Source organism: Nanorana parkeri, unplaced genomic scaffold (genome assembly GCF_000935625.1).
Source record: "Nanorana parkeri isolate BGI_ZX_2015 unplaced genomic scaffold, ASM93562v1 scaffold968, whole genome shotgun sequence".
In the NCBI taxonomy this organism is placed as follows: Eukaryota; Metazoa; Chordata; class Amphibia; order Anura; family Dicroglossidae; genus Nanorana; species Nanorana parkeri.
The window spans coordinates 549,265-567,601 of NW_017307236.1; the positions used below are offsets into that span (position 1 = coordinate 549,265).

An 18,337-nucleotide genomic window follows, 5' to 3' on the forward strand; every position below is an offset into this window, starting at 1 on the left:
CATCTTCTGACCTGCAGTTGACATGCTTCAAGCTGCCTTTGCCTTCATATAGACTTATAATTGAAATTAAGCAATCCTGTTGTGAACAAAAGCTCATCGACACTGACCCTTAGTATAGTAGCTCTAGATCAGGTGACACTGAATGGCTGCCCACAAAAAAAGGGAGCAGGTAAGCACTGGCCTTCATGGCTGCTTGCATAATTTTCAACAGTACCGAGTCACCACAATTTTTAGCGGCACTCCTAGTCTATAAATATACTTAATTGTATACTTGTAGCAGTGACATCATCACTGGGCTGCACTTAGCCCGTGCAGAAAGAACTATGGAAGGGACCCCTCACTGTGGAGAGATTTCCCCTGACTTCCTGTCCTGTAGGACAAAGGTAAAATCTCCCCAATATCACAGCCCCCCACCCCTAAAAAACAAAAAAAAACCTTTACAAGCTTTTTAACCATTTTATACACTTTCCAAAACTATATAAAATAAACAGTTTTAATGAGATGTACACTTTAGCATGTGAGTATGAGTCCACTCGTGATCCTTATTATCTAGGCTGTAATGCAATAAATAAAGCAATGAAGACAATATACGCACGGCTGATGATAATATGACTATCAGCTTCCCTGTCGCTTCAATGGATCAGTCATTAGGTGCATAAAGATGGCACATGGAACAGCTTTTATCAGGTCGCATAACAGATGGACTTCATCACCACCCATAAAACCGAGCAAAAGGCAAATACAATGCGATATGAAGAACACCGCCGCTCCTCAGAAGGCGAAATGCAGCCAAATGAACTTCTAAAACCCCACTTTTATTCTATGCAGGGTGATATGACAAAAAAAGCTCCTCCACCACCTTATACTCACCTTGCCCATGCTCCCTATCTGCAAACAAGACCCCCAACCTCCTTATACGCACCTTGCCTATGCTCCATATCTGCAAACAAGACCCCCAACCTCCTTATACGTCCCTTGCCTATGCTCCCTATCTGCAAGCAAGACCCCCAACCCCGTTATACTCACCTTGCCTATGCTCCCTATCTGCAAACAAGACCCCCAAACCCTCATGCTCACCTTGCCTATGTTCCCTATATGCAAAGAAGGCCCTGGCCCCAACACCCTTATAATCACTTTTCCTATGCTCCCTATCTGCAAAGAAGACCCTCAACACCCTCATACTCACCTTGCCTATGCTCCCTATCTGCAAAGAAGGCCCCCAACACCCTCATACTCACTTTGCCTATGCTCCCTATCTGCAAACAAGACCCCCAACACCCTCATACTCACCTTGCCTATGTTCCCTATATGCAAAGAAGACCCCCAACACCATTATAATCACTTTTTCTATGCTCCCAATCTGCAAAGAAGACCCTCAACACCCTCATACTCACCTTGCCTATTCTCCCTATCTGCAATCAAGACCCCAACCCCCTCATACTCATATTGCCTATGCTCCCTATGTGCAAAGAAGACCCCCAACCCCCTTATACTCACCTTGCCTATGCTCCCTTGCTACAAAGAAGACCCCCAACCGCTTATACTCACTTTGCTGCAAAAAAAAATCCCCCAGCCCCCTTATACTCACCTTGCCTATGCTCCCTATCTGCAAGCAAGACCCCCAACCCTGTTATACTCACCTTGCCCATGCTCTCTTTCTGCAAACAAGACCCCCAACCCTAATACTCACTTTGCCTATGCTCCCTATCTGCAAACAAGACCCCCAACACTCTCATACTCACCATGCCTATGTTCCCTATATGCAAAGAAGTCCCCCAACACCATTATAATCACTTTTCCTATGCTCCCTATCTGCAAAGAAGACCCCCAACACCTTCATACTCACCTTGCCTATGCTCCCTTGCTACAAAGAAGACCCCCCAACCGCTTATACTCACCTTAGTGGAAAAAAAAGTCCCCCAGCCCCCTTGTACTCACCTTGCCTATGCTCCATCGCTGCAAAGAAGACCCCCAACCCCCTTATGCTCATCTTGTCTACATTCCTTTGCTGCAAAAAAACACCCAACCTCCTTATACTCACCTTGCCTATTCTCCCTTGCTGCAAAGAAGACCCCCAACCCCGTTATCTCACCTGCGTAGGCCTACCGATTGGCTGCCAAGCCCGAGCACTGTAACAAGGAAGCAAGTCACATGCGCCTTCATACCCGGATGCACTGGGTAGCATGTAGGAAGGAGCGGTGAAGTAAATATATGGAGAACAGAGCCCTGCATGTGCCAGGTGACCCTGTCAAGGTGTCAAAAATGCAAGTAAAACTAACCTGTGAAGAAAGCAACATTATACTTACCTGTCCATTGGCCTATTCGCTGAAACTTCCATGTGTAGCATTTTCCACTTCCAGGCATGCAGAACAGCGTGGCCCCCAGTGGATGCTGTGGTTCCTCCCACTGCCCCCTACATTCCTATTGTGCCCTCCAGTGACTAGGGGTCAGCGGGAGGAACCATAGTGACCAACAGGGGAAATTGCTATTTGACCAGCCGATAAGTCAAATCAGATTGGTGTCATTGCACTAAAATGGGCAGATAAGATCAATGATGTCATCAGCATCCTGCCCCTTTGTTTGCATTAGGCCGCAAGGTGGCAAATGCCCCGGCTGCAACTGATTTGACTGGCACTGACGACTTCCTTCTGGGTTCAGACAAACTCAAGTTCGGACCGACACCAAGCTCATCTCTAGGCGATAACTCTGCTACACAGCGAAGGCTCAGCAAACAGGCCCACAGACTGGTAAGTATATTGCCGCTTTTGTCAAAGTTTGGTGCTTCTGCCATGTTTATACCCCCTGGCAGGGTAATTCATTGCACAGGGTTATTTAAAACAAAACCCTCCCACTGCAATCCGCAACCTGTCTCTGGCGCTGTTCCCCATAGGCTTACCACTCGACTGGTCCTGCGCCGGTTCTGCTCCTAGTCAAATGGTGCCTAGGGTCATTCGGCCCACTTCCTGTGAGCCTATGGTGCCAAGATCCCGCTTGATGGGGCCACATCATCACCCTGTCCTGGGCTCACAGGAGAGAGCGGCACCAAATCATTATGTGGTACTGCTAGAGTTGCCACCTTCTCTTCAAGTGAAAGCCAAACACTCGAGCACTGCATGCTCCAATTTTTTTTTGAGCTGGGGGGATATATTACAATGGCACCTGGAAGTGGGGGGATATATTACAATGGCTTCTGGAAGTGGGGGGATATATTACAATGGCTTCAGTTGTCTGCTGTGGCCGCAGCTGCAGTGGCTCTCTCCCTCTGCCACCTGTTTCTCACCTGCACCCGGCCGGCTGGCCGGATCACATCCCGTGCGGCTCTGTGATTGGCGGCTGCTCGGTCCTCAAGGGGGTCCTCAGAATTACCCAACGGGCTGCCCTCTACAGCGCTTGATTACAGGGCCGCGTCTGCCTGATCCAGCCAGCCAGATCGCATACCGAGGCAATCCGCACTGGCTGTACCAGGTAGATGCGGCATGTTAGAGCGCCCCCTGCTCGAGCCTCCCGAGCACCTCCTAACATCCCGTGCGGCTCTGTGATTGGCGGCTGCTCGGTCCTCAAGGGGGTCCTCAGAATTACCCAACGGGCTGCCCTCTACAGCGCTTGATTACAGGGCCGCGTCTGCCTGATCCAGCCAGCCGGATCGCATACCGAGGCAATCCGCACTGGCTGTACCAGGTAGATGCGGCATGTTAGAGCGCCCCCTGCTGGAGCCTCCCGAGCACCTCCTTGAGGAGCAGCGGCCACACCATTCACAGAGCCGCGTCGGATGCGGAGGGCGGGCGGCCGGGTGCAGGTGTCAGCGGCCGGGGGTCAAGGGGCCGTTCGGGGTGGCATCCGCCCCTGCCACAGGGTACCTTCAGAGGTCTAGTGGTGTCCATACCACAGCATACCTCCAGAGGTCTAGTGGTGTCCATACCACAGAGTACCTTCAGAGGTCTAGTAGTGTCCATACCACAGCACACATTCAGAGGTCTAGTGGTGTCCATAACACAGCACACCTTCAGAGGTCTAGTGGTGTGCATACCACAGCATACCTTCAGAGGTTTAGTGGTGTCCAGACCAAAGCACACCTTCAGAGGTCTAGTGGTGTCCATACCACAGCATACCTTCAGAGGTCTAGTGGTGTCCATACCACAGCACACCTTCAGAGGTCTAGTGGTGTCCATAACACAGCATACCTTCAGAGGTCTAGTGGAGTCCATACCACTGCGTACCTTCAGAGGTCTAGGGGAGTCCATACCACAGCGTACCTTCAGAGGTCTAGGGGAGTCCATACCACAGCATACCTTCAGAGGTCTAGTGGTGTCCATGCCTGGACGGGTCAGGAAAAGGGGGGCCTCCCAAATATTATTGGCTGACCAGTGGATATCTAATAATAGATCCACTTTAACTAGTTACATAAAAGCAGACCCATGCCTTGTTTCTATCTTTAGATGTCACGCCTTGTGATTGGAGGAGGAACTCGACTGTCATAATGGAAAGTCTTTGTAACATTTTCCTTGCTTGCTAAGTAGAAAAAAAAATCAATAGACGTATTGAGGTCTAGTGGTGTCCATACCACAGCGTACCTTCAGAGGTCTAGTGGTGTCCATACTACAGCATAACTCCAGAGGTCTAGTGGAGTCCATACCACAGCATACCTTCAGAGGTCTAGTGGAGTCCATACCACAGCATACCTTCAGAGGTCTAGTGGTGTCCATACCACAGAGTACCTTCAGAGGTCTAGTGGTGTCCATACCACAGCATACCTTCAGAGGTCTAGTGGTGTCCATTCCACAGCGTACCTTCAGAGGTCTAGTGGTGTCCATACCACAGCGTACCTTCAGAGGTCTAGTGGTGTCCATAACACAGCACACCTTCAGATGTCTAGGGGAGTCCATACCACAGCGTACCTTCAGAAGTCTAGGGGAGTCCATTCCACAGCATACCTTCAGAGGTCTAGTGGTGTCCATGCCTGGACGGGTCAGGAAAAGGGGGGCCTCCCCAATATTATTGGCTGATCAGTGGATATCTAATAATAGATCCACTTTAACTAGTTACATAAAAGCAGACCCGTGCCCTGTTTCTATCTTTAGATGTCACGCCTTGTGATTGGAGGAGGAACTCGACTGTCATAATGGAAAGTCTTGGTAACATTTTTCCTTGCTTGCTAAGTAGAAACAAAAATCAATAGACATCTAATCTTTGTGTGAGGGAATTTATGATGCAACCACCATCGATCTGCACTGGGTTCCCTGCCAGGTATCATCTTCAGGAGGCAAAGTCCGGAGGACGGGGTGTAATCGGAAAAAAAGAGGGCGCCCTCCCTGCATCTCTTAACTCCCATATCAGAGTATCTTATCAGCGCCGCTAAATATAACTCGTACTTCCTGTTCCAGTGATCCCATGACGGGTGCTCGACTTTCACATCCCTCAGGATGGGCCTATTGATTCAATGTCAATTCTGTTCTTATTTATGATGACGTCATAGTATTGTCTTCCTGGAATTATTTAAATCCGACCTCCAGCCTTCCCTTCAGTCCTCCCCTTGGACTGAAATTGCTTCCTCTGACTTCACTGCACACTGTGAGCTTCCCACAACGTACATTAGAAGCTGTATTATGTCAGATAGAGCCTTATTTCCTGGCTGGAGGACATCCAGCATCATCTATCCCAAGGGTATGGAAACTCTGGCCTTCCAGCTGTGGTAATACTACAAATCCCATTATGTATGTGCTTCTGGGAGTCATGCCTGTGGCTGTCAGATTTTTGCAATGCCTAAAGGTATTTGTAGTTTCACCACAGCTGGAGGGCCAGGGTTGCCTACCCATGTTCCAACCCTTTTCTCTCTATCCTGACTATTCCTGGCCCAAACCTTTCAATCGCTGGCCAGTGATGTAAGAGGAGGTGGGGTTGCTCTTAGGCGGGCCCCGCCTCCTCCTTCACTGCGAATGCCGGCCTCTTCTGCCGTAGCTGCTGGCTGTCACTGACACAGCTAGGCAGCGGCTGTGAGGGGAACGCCGCTGCTTAGCTGTGCCAGTGACAGCTAGCACCCTTACAGGCCATAGCGACCCAGGCCCCATAGCGGCCGCCTGGATTGTTACGCCACTGGCCGGGAGGGAGGTGGTCAAAGGCAGCCGGAGGTGGGGGCGGATGGACGAGCAGGCTAATTACAAGTGATCTCGGCATGGCCGAGACCACTTGTACAAAATGACCTGCAGCTTCCCCACTCTACATTTAGCCCTGCTGCTTGCCCAAAGCATTACTAAATGTAGGAAAAAAATGACCTGCCCGAGGCCCGGAACTGCATGTCCCGGGTGTCGGGCGATAGGAATTCCACACCTCTGCTGTCCCTCTGCTCCCTGCTGCCCCGAGGCCGGGCCTTGGTGGCCTTGTGGGAAACCCGACCCTGCCCACACCTCCAGACTGACATCCACTCATCAATGCATTTTTATTTTGCATAACTCCTCCCAAGAGCCAGACCACTGCTTGTATCAGGGCTGAGGGCTCTTGAGAGGAGTACTAAGGCAGGGTGCCGTGATGTTTTCAGGAAGCCATGTACCGCACCCTGCTGGCCCCTCCCACCATCCATGATCCACCTGCATTGCATAGAGAAGCAGTCCCGGATTCCTAAAAGGCCACCGAGGCGGGGGGCGCAGAGGGGCGGCAGCGGTGTCTTTGTGAGGAAGTTGCGGGCGCCGGGCGGTAAGTTGCCCTCTCTACATTTAGTCCGGCTTTGCACAAGCCGGACTAAATGTAGAGTGAGGGAAGCCAATTGTTCTTTTACATGTGATCTCAGCGATGTCGTCGAGATCACATGTAAACAGTCTGCAGCCTCCTCCCCTCCTCCCTGCACTTACCTCTCTCCTCGCTGGCTCCGTCCTCCGCCACCGAGTCCGTCTCCTCACTGCAGGGAGCAGAGTGGCCGGGTTAAAAGTAACCCTGCCGCTCCGTGTAGACAGTGAAAGGGGAGAGCTGTGCTGTGCCGCGCTGTGCTCTTCCTCTCTCACCTGTCACAGGAGTTGCAGTACTGTGCTAGAACCCCTGTATTGGAGGTGACAGGGTCAATAAAGAGAACCTGTCACCTTCAATTGCTATCACACAGGGGATTGTTTTCTCCTGTGTGATAGCAAAAAAGTAACGTGGAAAAAAAAAATGTCATTGATTAAAAATGTTTTAATAAATAAAAAAATAATATGAAATAATTACATTAAAAAAATAAAATGGTGATTAAAAAATAAAAAAATAATAAGAAACACATTATTAAAAAATGAGAAAATAATTATAAAAAAGAAACAATAATAAGATAAAAAAACATAATAAAGTAAATAAAATAAATAAAAATCTAAAAAAAATTGATAAACAATTATTAAATAAAAAGTGATTAAAAAGTTGAAAAAAATAAAGAAACAATAAAAAAAAATTGAAACTAACCCCGCCGCCCTGCCATCTGGTTGCCATTCTCCATATCCTGCAGAGAAACAAACAGACCCAATGATGACATCACTGGGACTATAATAAGGTATGTAATAAAAATAGGAAGCTTCTGTTTAAAGATGTCATTAGCACGTTGATCAGGGAGGGAAGACAAATCATGGGCACATTAAACTCCAATGCAAGGAACCTCTTGTATAGAGTATATAGCTAATATATATATATATTGTATTGTTCTTGGCGAGCAGGAAAAGGCTTTCTCCGGTACAGCTGTAAAATGCTCTTTATTGGATTTGCACAGCAGTGTATGTGTGTTCATAGAGCTATAAAATAGAACAACTTGTGTGCTAGTGGCAGCATTTATTGGCTTTTTGCAAGGTTTATGGCAGTTCATAGAATGAGATAAGAAGGGACCTGGACCCGTCTGTTGATCTTAGACAGTCAGTGACAGGTACCGGCATCATGTGACTCATCTAGTATATGGGCTTAGCAATAAAGCATAATACTGGGCTTTCCCTCAACACTGCAGACTTCAATGGGCTATAGATGACCCAGGACTGTGTCTCTCAGGATACCCTCCTGCTGACGCCTTGACTTGTTCTGAGGACATTCATGTGCTACCAGAAGCATCTCAATGACCGGCTGATTAGGAGAGGTGCTTTACGCCCACAAGCTGACAAATAGGGTTTTCATTAGTCAGTTCTAATTGGCTGGTCTGATTCCTCGACATCACACAGGCCCAACAGGACCAGACATGGGTGGCACTCGAGTGGAGATCATCTGTGAGGTGTTGGGAGAAGGAGACTCGAGGTCACCTAACGTTTCTGTGGAATCTTTCCAGCCTCAAAGCCCCTTATTTATTAATATTACTTGCAGCTCTCGGCATTGAGGTACATGACATCTCAGAGCTGGAAGTTGGTGCTGGAAGACTATGCAGATTGCTATGTAATGGCCAGCAGCTGTCACTGACTGTACGTCCCTCTTTTTACTGAGATCTCAATGGGGGAGAATCTCCACAGCTTAACATATATTATTTGTACTGGCCAGGGTGGGATTCTGAAGTCTCTGACCATCTCTTGTAGCACTCCTGTAGCCTCTAGCCATCTCTTGTAGAATGTACACAATCTCTGAGCATCTCTTGTACCATTCGTGTAGTCTCTGGCCATCTCTGTGACCATCTCCTGAAGCATTCCTGTAGTCTATGTCCATCTCTTGAAGCATTCCTGTAGTCTCTGACCATCTCTGGTAGCATGCTTGTAGTCTCTGACCATCTCTGGTAGCATGCTTGTAGTCTCCGACCATGTCTGGTATCATGCTTGTAGTCTCTGACCATCTCTTGTAGCATTTCAATGGTCTCCGACCATCTCTGGTAGCATCCCTTCAGTCTCTGATCATGTTTTCAAGGTGATAGACTTTGGAGGCAAGAAGATAGACTTTGGAGGCAAGGAGGTAGACATAGGGGGAAAGGAGATAGAGATAGACTATGGAGGCAAGGAGACAGACTTCGGAGACAAGGAAATTGACATAGGAGGCAAGGAGGTAGACATACAGTAGGAGGCAACAAAATAGATATAGAAGGTAAGGAGATAGACTTTGGAGGCAAGGAGCTAGACATCGGAGGCAAGGAGGTAGACTTTGGAGGCAAGTTGTTAGAGAACCCTGGTGAGACCCAGCCCACCATACACCTACCAGAGACCCTACACAGCCCACTGTAGAACCTGCAAAGCCCACCATAGACCCAGCACAGCTCACCATAGACCATGCACAGCCAGGGCCGTATTTACTCTCTCTGCTGCCCTAATGCCAGGTTCCTCAATGCGCTCCCCTGTATGCAGGCTGCATACAAGTGATCTCGGCAACATCGCCGAGATCACTTGTACAAACCAAGCAGCGGCTTCTCCGCTGTACATTTAGCCCTGCTTGCCGAAAGCAGGGCTAAATCTAGAAAACAACTACCAGGCCTGAGTGTCAGGAGATAGGAATTCCATATCCCTGCTGCCCCTCTACTGCCTGCTGCCCCAGTGCCTGGCCTCGGTTGGCCTTGTGGGAAATCCGGCCCTGTGCACAGCCCACCTCTGACTCCATACAGCTCACCATAGACCCTGCACAGCCCACATTAGTCTGTTGTGTTTTAGAAAAACTGTTACATGACACTAAAAAAAAGTATTGGTAATTGGTATCAGCGAGAACTTGAGGAAAAGTATTGGTACTCATACTCGGTCTGGAAAAAAATGGTATTGGCGCATCCCTATATACAGTAGACGCTTAAGTTTATTTTCTGGGTATCCACCAAAGGGGAGCCTTGTTCTACGTGAGCAACCATTACGAGATCCAGTCAGCTTCTTGAAAGGGGCAGATTGTGCCTGCGTTAACGCTTGAGGCAACTGGTAACACTGGCATAATCTGCCCTGTCAAAGCTGAATACCCCCCGACATATCTGGTATCTGCTTATCTGAGTCCATCTAAGCACACATGAAGGGGTGACATGTTTGGCCCCAACTGCATTGGCTGTTGTATATGATCATTTTATGAACAATGGAAGCATTCTGAACTCTTTCTCAGCTGGTTTGGCCCTTGTGGTGTGTATACATTCTTTGAGTTATATTTCTGGGTACCCAGGGCCGTATTTACTCTCTCTGCTGCCCCAAGGCCAGGTTCCTCAATGCAGCCCCCTACCCGCCAACACCACCCCCGCTCCCCATGCATGGAGAATGGGAGACCTGCAGGCTGCATACAAGTGATCTCGGTGACATTGACGCCCTGTGGCTACCCACCAAAGAGCCATGTCAACCTTACCGGAGCCAGTCAGCTCGTTGAACTTTTATAGTCTTTGGGTTCTGGAGCAGGTAAGAGTTTAACTCCCAGGACCTCTTTGATTTTTTGGGGGAGTTTCACTGAATTCCTGACCCTCCAGACAGATTGACGTTAGAGATAGAACATTATTGAATCAGAAGCGCCGAGTGATGTCATCTATGGAATACAACCAGAAAGGCAACTCTTAGCCATTGACCTCGCAGAGAGAACTGATGGCCCACCCAGATATCGCTCAGAGAATGCTGATCCCGACATGTACAATAGATTATCTTCACCTTTGTAGTCGTATTTTTCTTCATTCATTTCCCTGAAGCCGCAGTGACAAGTCATAAAAAAGCAGATAGAGAACTCATCAGTTCTATTGAAGATCCGTCTCCAGGACTCCATCTACGTACCAACCAGACTGAAGCCGTGTCTGTGTGGCAAAAGGAACCCTAACAATTAACTTCTCTTATTGGCTCCCTTTGGTCTGTTAAATACCATTAAAAAAAGTTTTGGTATATCTGTTATCAAATACCTGTTGATCCTGCCAGAAATCCAGTGCTGTCCTGTGTCTTGCACACTCTGCAATGTTATCAACTCTGCCCAGTTCTCCCTGTAGACTACAGATCACCTACCCACTATGGAGATAAGGGCAAGGGTAGAGGTTCTTTAGTCCTAACACAATTTAAGGGTGACAAAACTGCTTCCTTAAAGGGTAAGTCCACTTTCTAACAAAATGTGAGAAAATGAACTTACCCACACCAATCCGCCTCCTCTCCCTCCCCCCACCGTTCATACCTTTACACTGCAAGCTTCTTATCAGAATATAAATTGATTGGCTCCTTGTGCTGCTTCTTCCACTTCCACTCCCGCCCTGCTGTAGAGGGACTGCAAGAGGTTGATATTAAAGGAGAACTATGGGGTTAGGGCTTTTCCCCATAGTTCTCCTCAGGGTAACGGGAGGACACAAACTAGCGTCCTCCCGTCACCCTAGGCTCAGTATACCGCAAGCTGTAGCTCGCGGTATACTGAGACGCAGTGCCGGTGCTAGGATTCTTGCCTACACAGGCAATGTGCATTTTTGCGTCCCCCCCTTCCCCGACCCCCTGTAGCGCTGGGCCTGCTTGCGCTATGTTTTTTTTCTTCCACTTACCTTCGGCGCGGGAGAGCAGCGGCTAGTCAGCGCTGGTCCGGTGGGAGGAGCTCCAGGTGGGGTCCTAATTTAGCTGGCCGGCGACTGCCAGAGGTGCCGTGCGTGTCGGGATCCTCTGGCAACCAAATTGAGGTACCTACACTGCTTGTATTGGGAGAAAAAGTAAATAAATGTAATGATGCATTGATAATTACAGAGCTGCATTAACACTTGTGTCATCTGCCTAGAGTTCAGTGTGTTTGTTATAGAGGATTATAAAAAAAAGGAGGGCAACCTCGGGGTTTTGGTTTAATTTGTCACCAGAACAGGAAGTGAGGGGAAAGCGTCTTCATGGGATAAAGACAACCACCTGACAAAAAAGAAAAATTATAGGGGTGTTAACTTTTCACTGCTTCTCTGCAGAATCCTAAAGTTGAACTCCGGCCTTCCCTCAAGTCTTGCCCATTTGTAGCGGCTCCTCTCCTGGACTGAAATGGCTTCCTCTGATGTCACTGCACACTGGAAGCTTCTCACCATGTGCATTAGAAGCTTCAGAAAGTCAGATAGAGCCCGCCTCGTTTCCTGGCTGGAGGATGCTCAGTATCATCTAGTGCTTTCTTCTCCAGTGACTGTCCCTGGCCCGCCCCTTTCATCCATTGGATTTCAGTTATTTCAATCATGGAGGCTCAGCATCACATGTGGGTGTTGCCTAGTGTGGGGGAGGGGGGGGTCTGCTTTTTTCAGGGCTGAACATTTCCAGTTGGGGCAGCCGGGGCTACTACTCTCCTAGGTGGGGAAGTGTAATAGGAACTTCCTTTAGCAGAGATGACACACCGGTGACAACATTTACCTTTACTGCCATAGTTCCCCTCCACAAGGTTACCCAATACACAGTGTGCGGCCGTGCAGGAGATAAGAGGTCATGTAGACTTTGCACAGGATAACAGGGTAGAGGAAACTTGTCATAACCGATATAAAATATATACTCCTGGCAGTGGCCTCACAAGGGGGGTGCGGCCCGCACCCGGGTGACACCATTGGAGGGGTGACATCAAAATGACTGACAGTCATTTTGATGTCACCCCCTCTAAAAAGTCGGGCACTCGGCGGTCATGGACCGGGAGCCCGACAGTGTCAGGATAGATGAGGGAACCCTGCAGCATACCTCAGTCCCCTCCTCTCTCTGCTGGCCTCCATCACTAAGATGGCCGCCAGCAGGCTTCAATTAGATGACCGCGCATGCGCGATGACGTCACGGCGCGGTGTCACCCGGTCTCAACTCCATGTGACACCCGGCCTCGGGATGCCCCTGACTCCGGGTATCCATCGGAGCCCCTCCTGCTGTCCCTCATCTTGTGACTTGCTGCAAAGGTACAGTGTATCAGCCTCCATTCACACTTGGGAGGCGCAACATCGTGCATTGCGCATAGGGCAGCCCATTCATCTCTACTTTGGGGAGCCATTATCAATGAATGCCACCCCCGGTCGCAATACGAGTTTTCCGCATGTCTCATAAACAATTGAGGAATTTTGTGCACATTCATGCACTACACATGTGTGGATGTGAGGTTAAATCTGATCACCGGGGGGAGAGGAGACTGAGGAAATGCATCTTGCTGGCTGCAGCAGACTGATCCGAGGTGTGTGGGTAGGAGGGCACTTTAAAAAAATATGGTCATCTCGCTTGAAGGTTCCTTGAAGTTTTTATTTGATTGGAAATGTGAGATACAGCCAACACATTTCAGGGGGAATGGACACCCCCTTCTTCAGGGCTTGAGCAACTATATGGAATGGAATCTGGAAGAACTGCACTTTGGAATTAGGGCTAAGTGTGAACATGACCTATTTGCAGTCGAAAGACAACCTCTGCCTACCCATTGTTGATGTTTACATCTCCCCCTGGCCCGGAATGAGTTATGCACCAGGCAGCAGCACAGACACCGAATTACCTCAAACTTTAGTCATTCAGAATAACTGAGGGCCGAGGTCATTCTGCGCCTGTGCTGCTGCCTACCTGTTGTTGTGTATGTTTGCATCCCCCCTTTTCCACTGCCTAGTAAATGACTCATTCAGGGCCAGTAGAATATATCAGTAGAGGCGGATGTAAACATAATCAATGGGTAGGCAGGTGTGGCAGTGGTGCATGGGGGAGTGTAAACATAAACAATGGGTAGGCAACAAAAGCAGTGAAGCAAGGAGTTGTAAACATAAGCAATGGGTAGGCAGGAGTACCAGTGTCACAGAGGGATGTAAATATAAGCAGTGGGTATGCAGCAGTGGCAGTGGTGCAGGGGGTGTAAACATAAACAATGGGTAGGCAGGAGTGCCAGTGTCACAGGGGGATGCAAATATAAACAGTGGGTATGCAGCAGTGACAGTGGTGACGGGGGTTGTAAACGTGAACCATGGGTAGGAAGCACTGGCAGTGGCACAGAGGGGAAGTAAACATTAACAATGAGTGAGCAGCGACAAAGAGGAATGTAAACATAAACAATGGGTAGGCAGCAGCGGCACAGGGGAGTGTAAACATAAACAATGGGTAGAAAGCCAATGCATTGGTAAGGGGGGTGTAAACATATAAAATGGGTAGGCAGCAGTGTTGCCGAGGCGATGCAAAAATAAACAAAGGTTAGGAAGCCAATGCATGGCGAATGGTGGGCATAAACAATGGGGTAGGCAGCAGTGGTGCAGGGGAGGTATAAACATAAACAATGGGTAGGCAGCAGTGGTGCAGGGGAGGTATAAACAATGGGTAGGCAGCAGTGGTGCAGGGGAGGTATAAACAATAGGTAGGCAGCAGTGGTGCAGGGGAGATATAAACATAAACAATGGGTAAGCAGCAGCACAGACACAGAATGACCTTCAGTTATTGTGAATGATTGACTTGGTACAATGCTCAACATCTTTTTATGTATAATGGTGCCCATTCAAACGTGAGAGTTGGGTCGCATGTCGCTTTCTTCAGGCAGAGTCCCGCATTTTTGGCCCCATAGACTTCAATGTGAGTGCCTAAAAATGCCTGAAGCCTCCTCCTCCTAGTAGCTAGCTGTCCATTGGCTTCTGTTGGCTAAAACAAAGAAGCCCAATCATGAAAATGCTGGAAAAAAACACAAAAAATGTTTAAAAAAACCTGAAACCGCTTGTGCTCAAGTGTAAATGGGGAACTAAAAGGGAATCTTCCCCAATGAGACCCAAGTGGTACAAAAAAGGCAACGGGGATTCAAACACTTCCCTACTCTATCCAAAACTAAAAACAATTTAGCTTTGAATATACTTTAAAAGGTCTATTTAGACACCCATTATTCACCCAAGATTCCCACATTTTTTACCCAGGATTCACACATTTTTCTAACTGTATTTTATTGGAAAGTTGTGTGAATCTTAATTTTTTACATAAAACTCTTAAAGGAGAACTATGGGGTTAGGGCTTTTCCCCATAGCTCTCCTAAGGGTAACAGGAGGACACAAACTAGCGTCCTCCTGTCACCCAAAGCTTAGTATACCGCGAGCTACAGCTCGCGGTATACTGAGACGCCGCATCCGGAACGGATCCCGACAATTCTGTCTGGATCCACCCAGCTGCGTGAGTGACAGCTGGCTCTTCCTATCTAGAGGCAGAGCCAGCTGTACCCGCCCCCTCCCCCGTCCGTTCCGCCAGTCAGCGCTGGAGGATCAGACAGGGGAGGGGGGAATCCAGTTCCTCCCCTGTCACGGCTCTCTGCAGGGATAGATCGAGAAGTGAGCGAGCGCCGGTATGTGTTCGCTCACTTCCCGATCTACTGAGCCGACGTGTGTTTCATTGTCACAGGTCGGCTCAGATTATGAGGCTGAGTGAAAATAACTCACCTCATAGTTCTCCTTTAAGTATCAAAAGGGATAGAAAGTAAGAAGCAAGTATGGTAAATATATCAGTATTTCCTCCCACCGTTCTTAGGAAGATGACCCAGTATATAATAAATGACCTCGGGGACACGCAGAGATTGGTCATCTTGCAGGTCGTTATTTTAGATTGTGCCATCTTATTCTGCGAGTCTCTGCGTAGCTCTTTCACAGTGCGTCACCGTCTATCTCTCTCACCGAGTCCAAATTCCAGTGTGATGTGAGTCAGTGTTATCTGATGGGTTGGGTCTGGAGATATAAGAGAACAGGATCCGACTCTTCTCTACAGTACCAGCAAGCTCCTGCACTACTTCCTCTTCTTCCATCTGCTCCCATCGACCACCCTCACCATGTGTACAGGAAAATGTGCCAAGTTCATCGGGATCGCCCTCTACCCCTTAGTTCTCATCTCCCTCATCGCCAACATAATCCAATTCTTCCCGGGATGGGAGATCGATCCTATCAGCAACCCATCGAACCAGATGACACCAGAAGTTCTATACCTGGGCGGAGTCATCGGAGGTGGATTACTGGTAAAAGTCTTATTTTCTCTTAAAATGTGCTCATAGCTAACAAATATTTAACATGTTAGACCACCAGAAGCTGATATTATAGTCGAACTTCCAGCTGGCTTTAAATCTAGCAGCGTTGTATGTGTCATTTAACTGGACTAGAACTCTTTGACTAATAAGGGTCTGAAAACTAGGAACGTACAGAGATGCCGATTACTTGTTCTTATAGGCAATGGCGCATGAAGATGTACTGCGGTCATGAAGCGGTTAATCAGAGAGAGTGAAAAAAACTATTTTTTGGGGTACTTCGGGTCATCTTTGGTCAGTAGTTGGGAGATTAATCTCACGGGTTATTCCCCAATTGGAAAAATTGCCCAAGAATATCCTAAATGAGCAATGTTAGAGCAAGTAATGTCCTGCTCCCAAGGTCTTTATAAGAAGAGACAGGTGATAATAGTTTCTGCTACATAATTAAATGGCGTCATTGTGATATTGGGAGAGATTAATCGTGGAATTGGGTGTTGGTATTTGATACCCCATTCGGTTGGTATTCTATATGTACCATTGTGCGATTGCGGGAGATGCATAGTGGATCCCATCGCACTCCTGACCGGATTAAACCCACAGTAAGTCGGGTGGGTGCTTGAAGTGACTGCAGATGCCTCCGCATATCAAAACGTAACAAACCAAAAAGTCACTTGCACTCCATTGTGAATAAAGGTCAATCTTCTTTATTGAACCATAGTAGTGTCGCATTTGCTAATGATATTGAACGCTCAGTCACACTACTGAAAATCTCTTATGTGGTAGCTCACATTAAACATTTTGACCCCTTCATCCATTGATACAAAGAGATTGATCTCATAACATTTTACCAGCGAAGTTAAACCACTGTGTAGCCCACGGGTAAGAAAGAGAACACGACCCTATGACAATATCAACGGGAAGATGAGGATGGGGAATCAATTGTATAGATCTTACTAATGGGCTTCCTGAGAGCTCGAAGAAGCCGGTCAAGTGATTAAAATGTCTGTACCAAAATATAAGCTTTGAATAGAACCGTCCTTATATATTCTTAATTTTTGTCTGATAGGTACTGATTCCAGCCATCCACATTCAGGCCACAGGACGGCAAGAAGGATGTTGTAATAACCGTTGTGGGGTAAGATTCTGATTGTATGTTACGTATATGCATAAATTATATAGCCACTTTGTGAACACCCGACCATCACCAAACAATCAAACCTACATGAGCTTCTTAGACTTCCCATTCCAAAACCATGGGTATTAGGATGGAGTTGTCTGCCTCCCCTTTTGCGGCTATAATGGCCTCCACTCCTCTAGGAAGGCTTTTCATAAGATTTTGGAGTGTACGGGAATATGTTCCAAAAGAGGTCAGTTGCTAATGATGAATGAGAAGACCTGGCTTGCAATCAGCATTGCAGTTCATCTGAAAGTGGTTCAGTAGGGTTGAAGTCCGGGCTCTTTCCAAGTCTCTCAAGTTCCTCCACACTGAACTCATAAAACCATGGGGGCACAAGTCATGGTGCAATTTGTCCAAAGATGTTCAGTAGGGTCGAGGTCAGGGCTTTTTCTTTCCTCCTCACCAAACTCATCAAACCATGTCTTTATGGAGCTGGCTTTGTGCACAGTGGCACAGTCAGGTGGAACGGAGAAGGACCTTCACCAAACCATCACACAAGACTGGAAGGACACAATTGTCTCAAATGTCTTTGTATGCTGCAAAATTAATGATACTCATCATTGGAAACACCTGAACCCAATCATTTGGAGGGGTTTCCATACTTTTGGCCATATAGTATAGCAAGATTACGGCCAGGGCTGCACTGGAAATTACATCTCTTTCCTATGGAGAGTTTTTCACAATTTTTTAGCAATTTCCTCATTAGACGTACAATAATGATTTGCATGTCTCCGCCTACTATCCTTACTAGAGAATAAAACCCGTCATTCTGCAGATTTGTGATGGAAACAATGAAATATCTAAAAAAAACATAAAAAACGATAAAGCTTTAGTATGGGTTTTACTGGTCTGTTATTCAAATGCTACATGCGACTAACTTTTCCAACCCTTTCCCTCCCGCAGATGTTCCTGTCAATCATCTTTGCCGCTATAGGAGTTGCTGGATCCGTCTACGGCTTTGCCGTGTCCGTTGTGGGCATGGTGAAGGGACCCACTTGCCTGTATCAAAACTCAACCACCACAGTAACGTGGGGGCGACCCTTTTATACAGAGCTTGATAAATTCAGGTAAGACTTGCAGGTCATCCTATGCACTACTTTCTTCCTTGTCTTCTTTTGGCCTACAGAATATCCCTCCCTAAATTTGGTGGAACCAATTGGAAGGCATTCCCTGTTGCCACTTAAAGTAAACCTATAGTCATCTTAAATAGTGTGATGCTTCTATGGGTTCGGGGAAGAGAAGGGGGAACACAGAGTTCAGGTATGTGTCAGGAGTTGGTGATGACCTCACAAACAACTGCGGGTTAAGAAAAGGGGTGTTCTCACTCTTCAGCCATACAGAATGGTGTGTGTGTGTTTAGGGGGGGGGGGGGGTTTCACCGTTTAAAAGAAATTGATT

The 18,337-nt window shown here is 47.6% G+C and overlaps 1 protein-coding gene across 1 annotated transcript in view; it reads left to right on the forward strand.

Annotated features, from left to right (window-relative positions):
- Positions 1-15,573: 15,573 nt before the first annotated feature.
- The window catches only part of LOC108795421 (transmembrane 4 L6 family member 4-like), a 4,542-nt gene continuing 1,778 nt past the window's right edge, over positions 15,574-18,337 (forward strand). The window contains exons 1-3 of the mRNA XM_018566668.1: positions 15,574-15,756; positions 16,829-16,897; positions 17,843-18,006. Coding sequence (XP_018422170.1) covers positions 15,574-15,756; positions 16,829-16,897; positions 17,843-18,006 — 416 coding nt within the window. The remainder of the gene's footprint in view (positions 15,757-16,828; positions 16,898-17,842; positions 18,007-18,337) is intronic.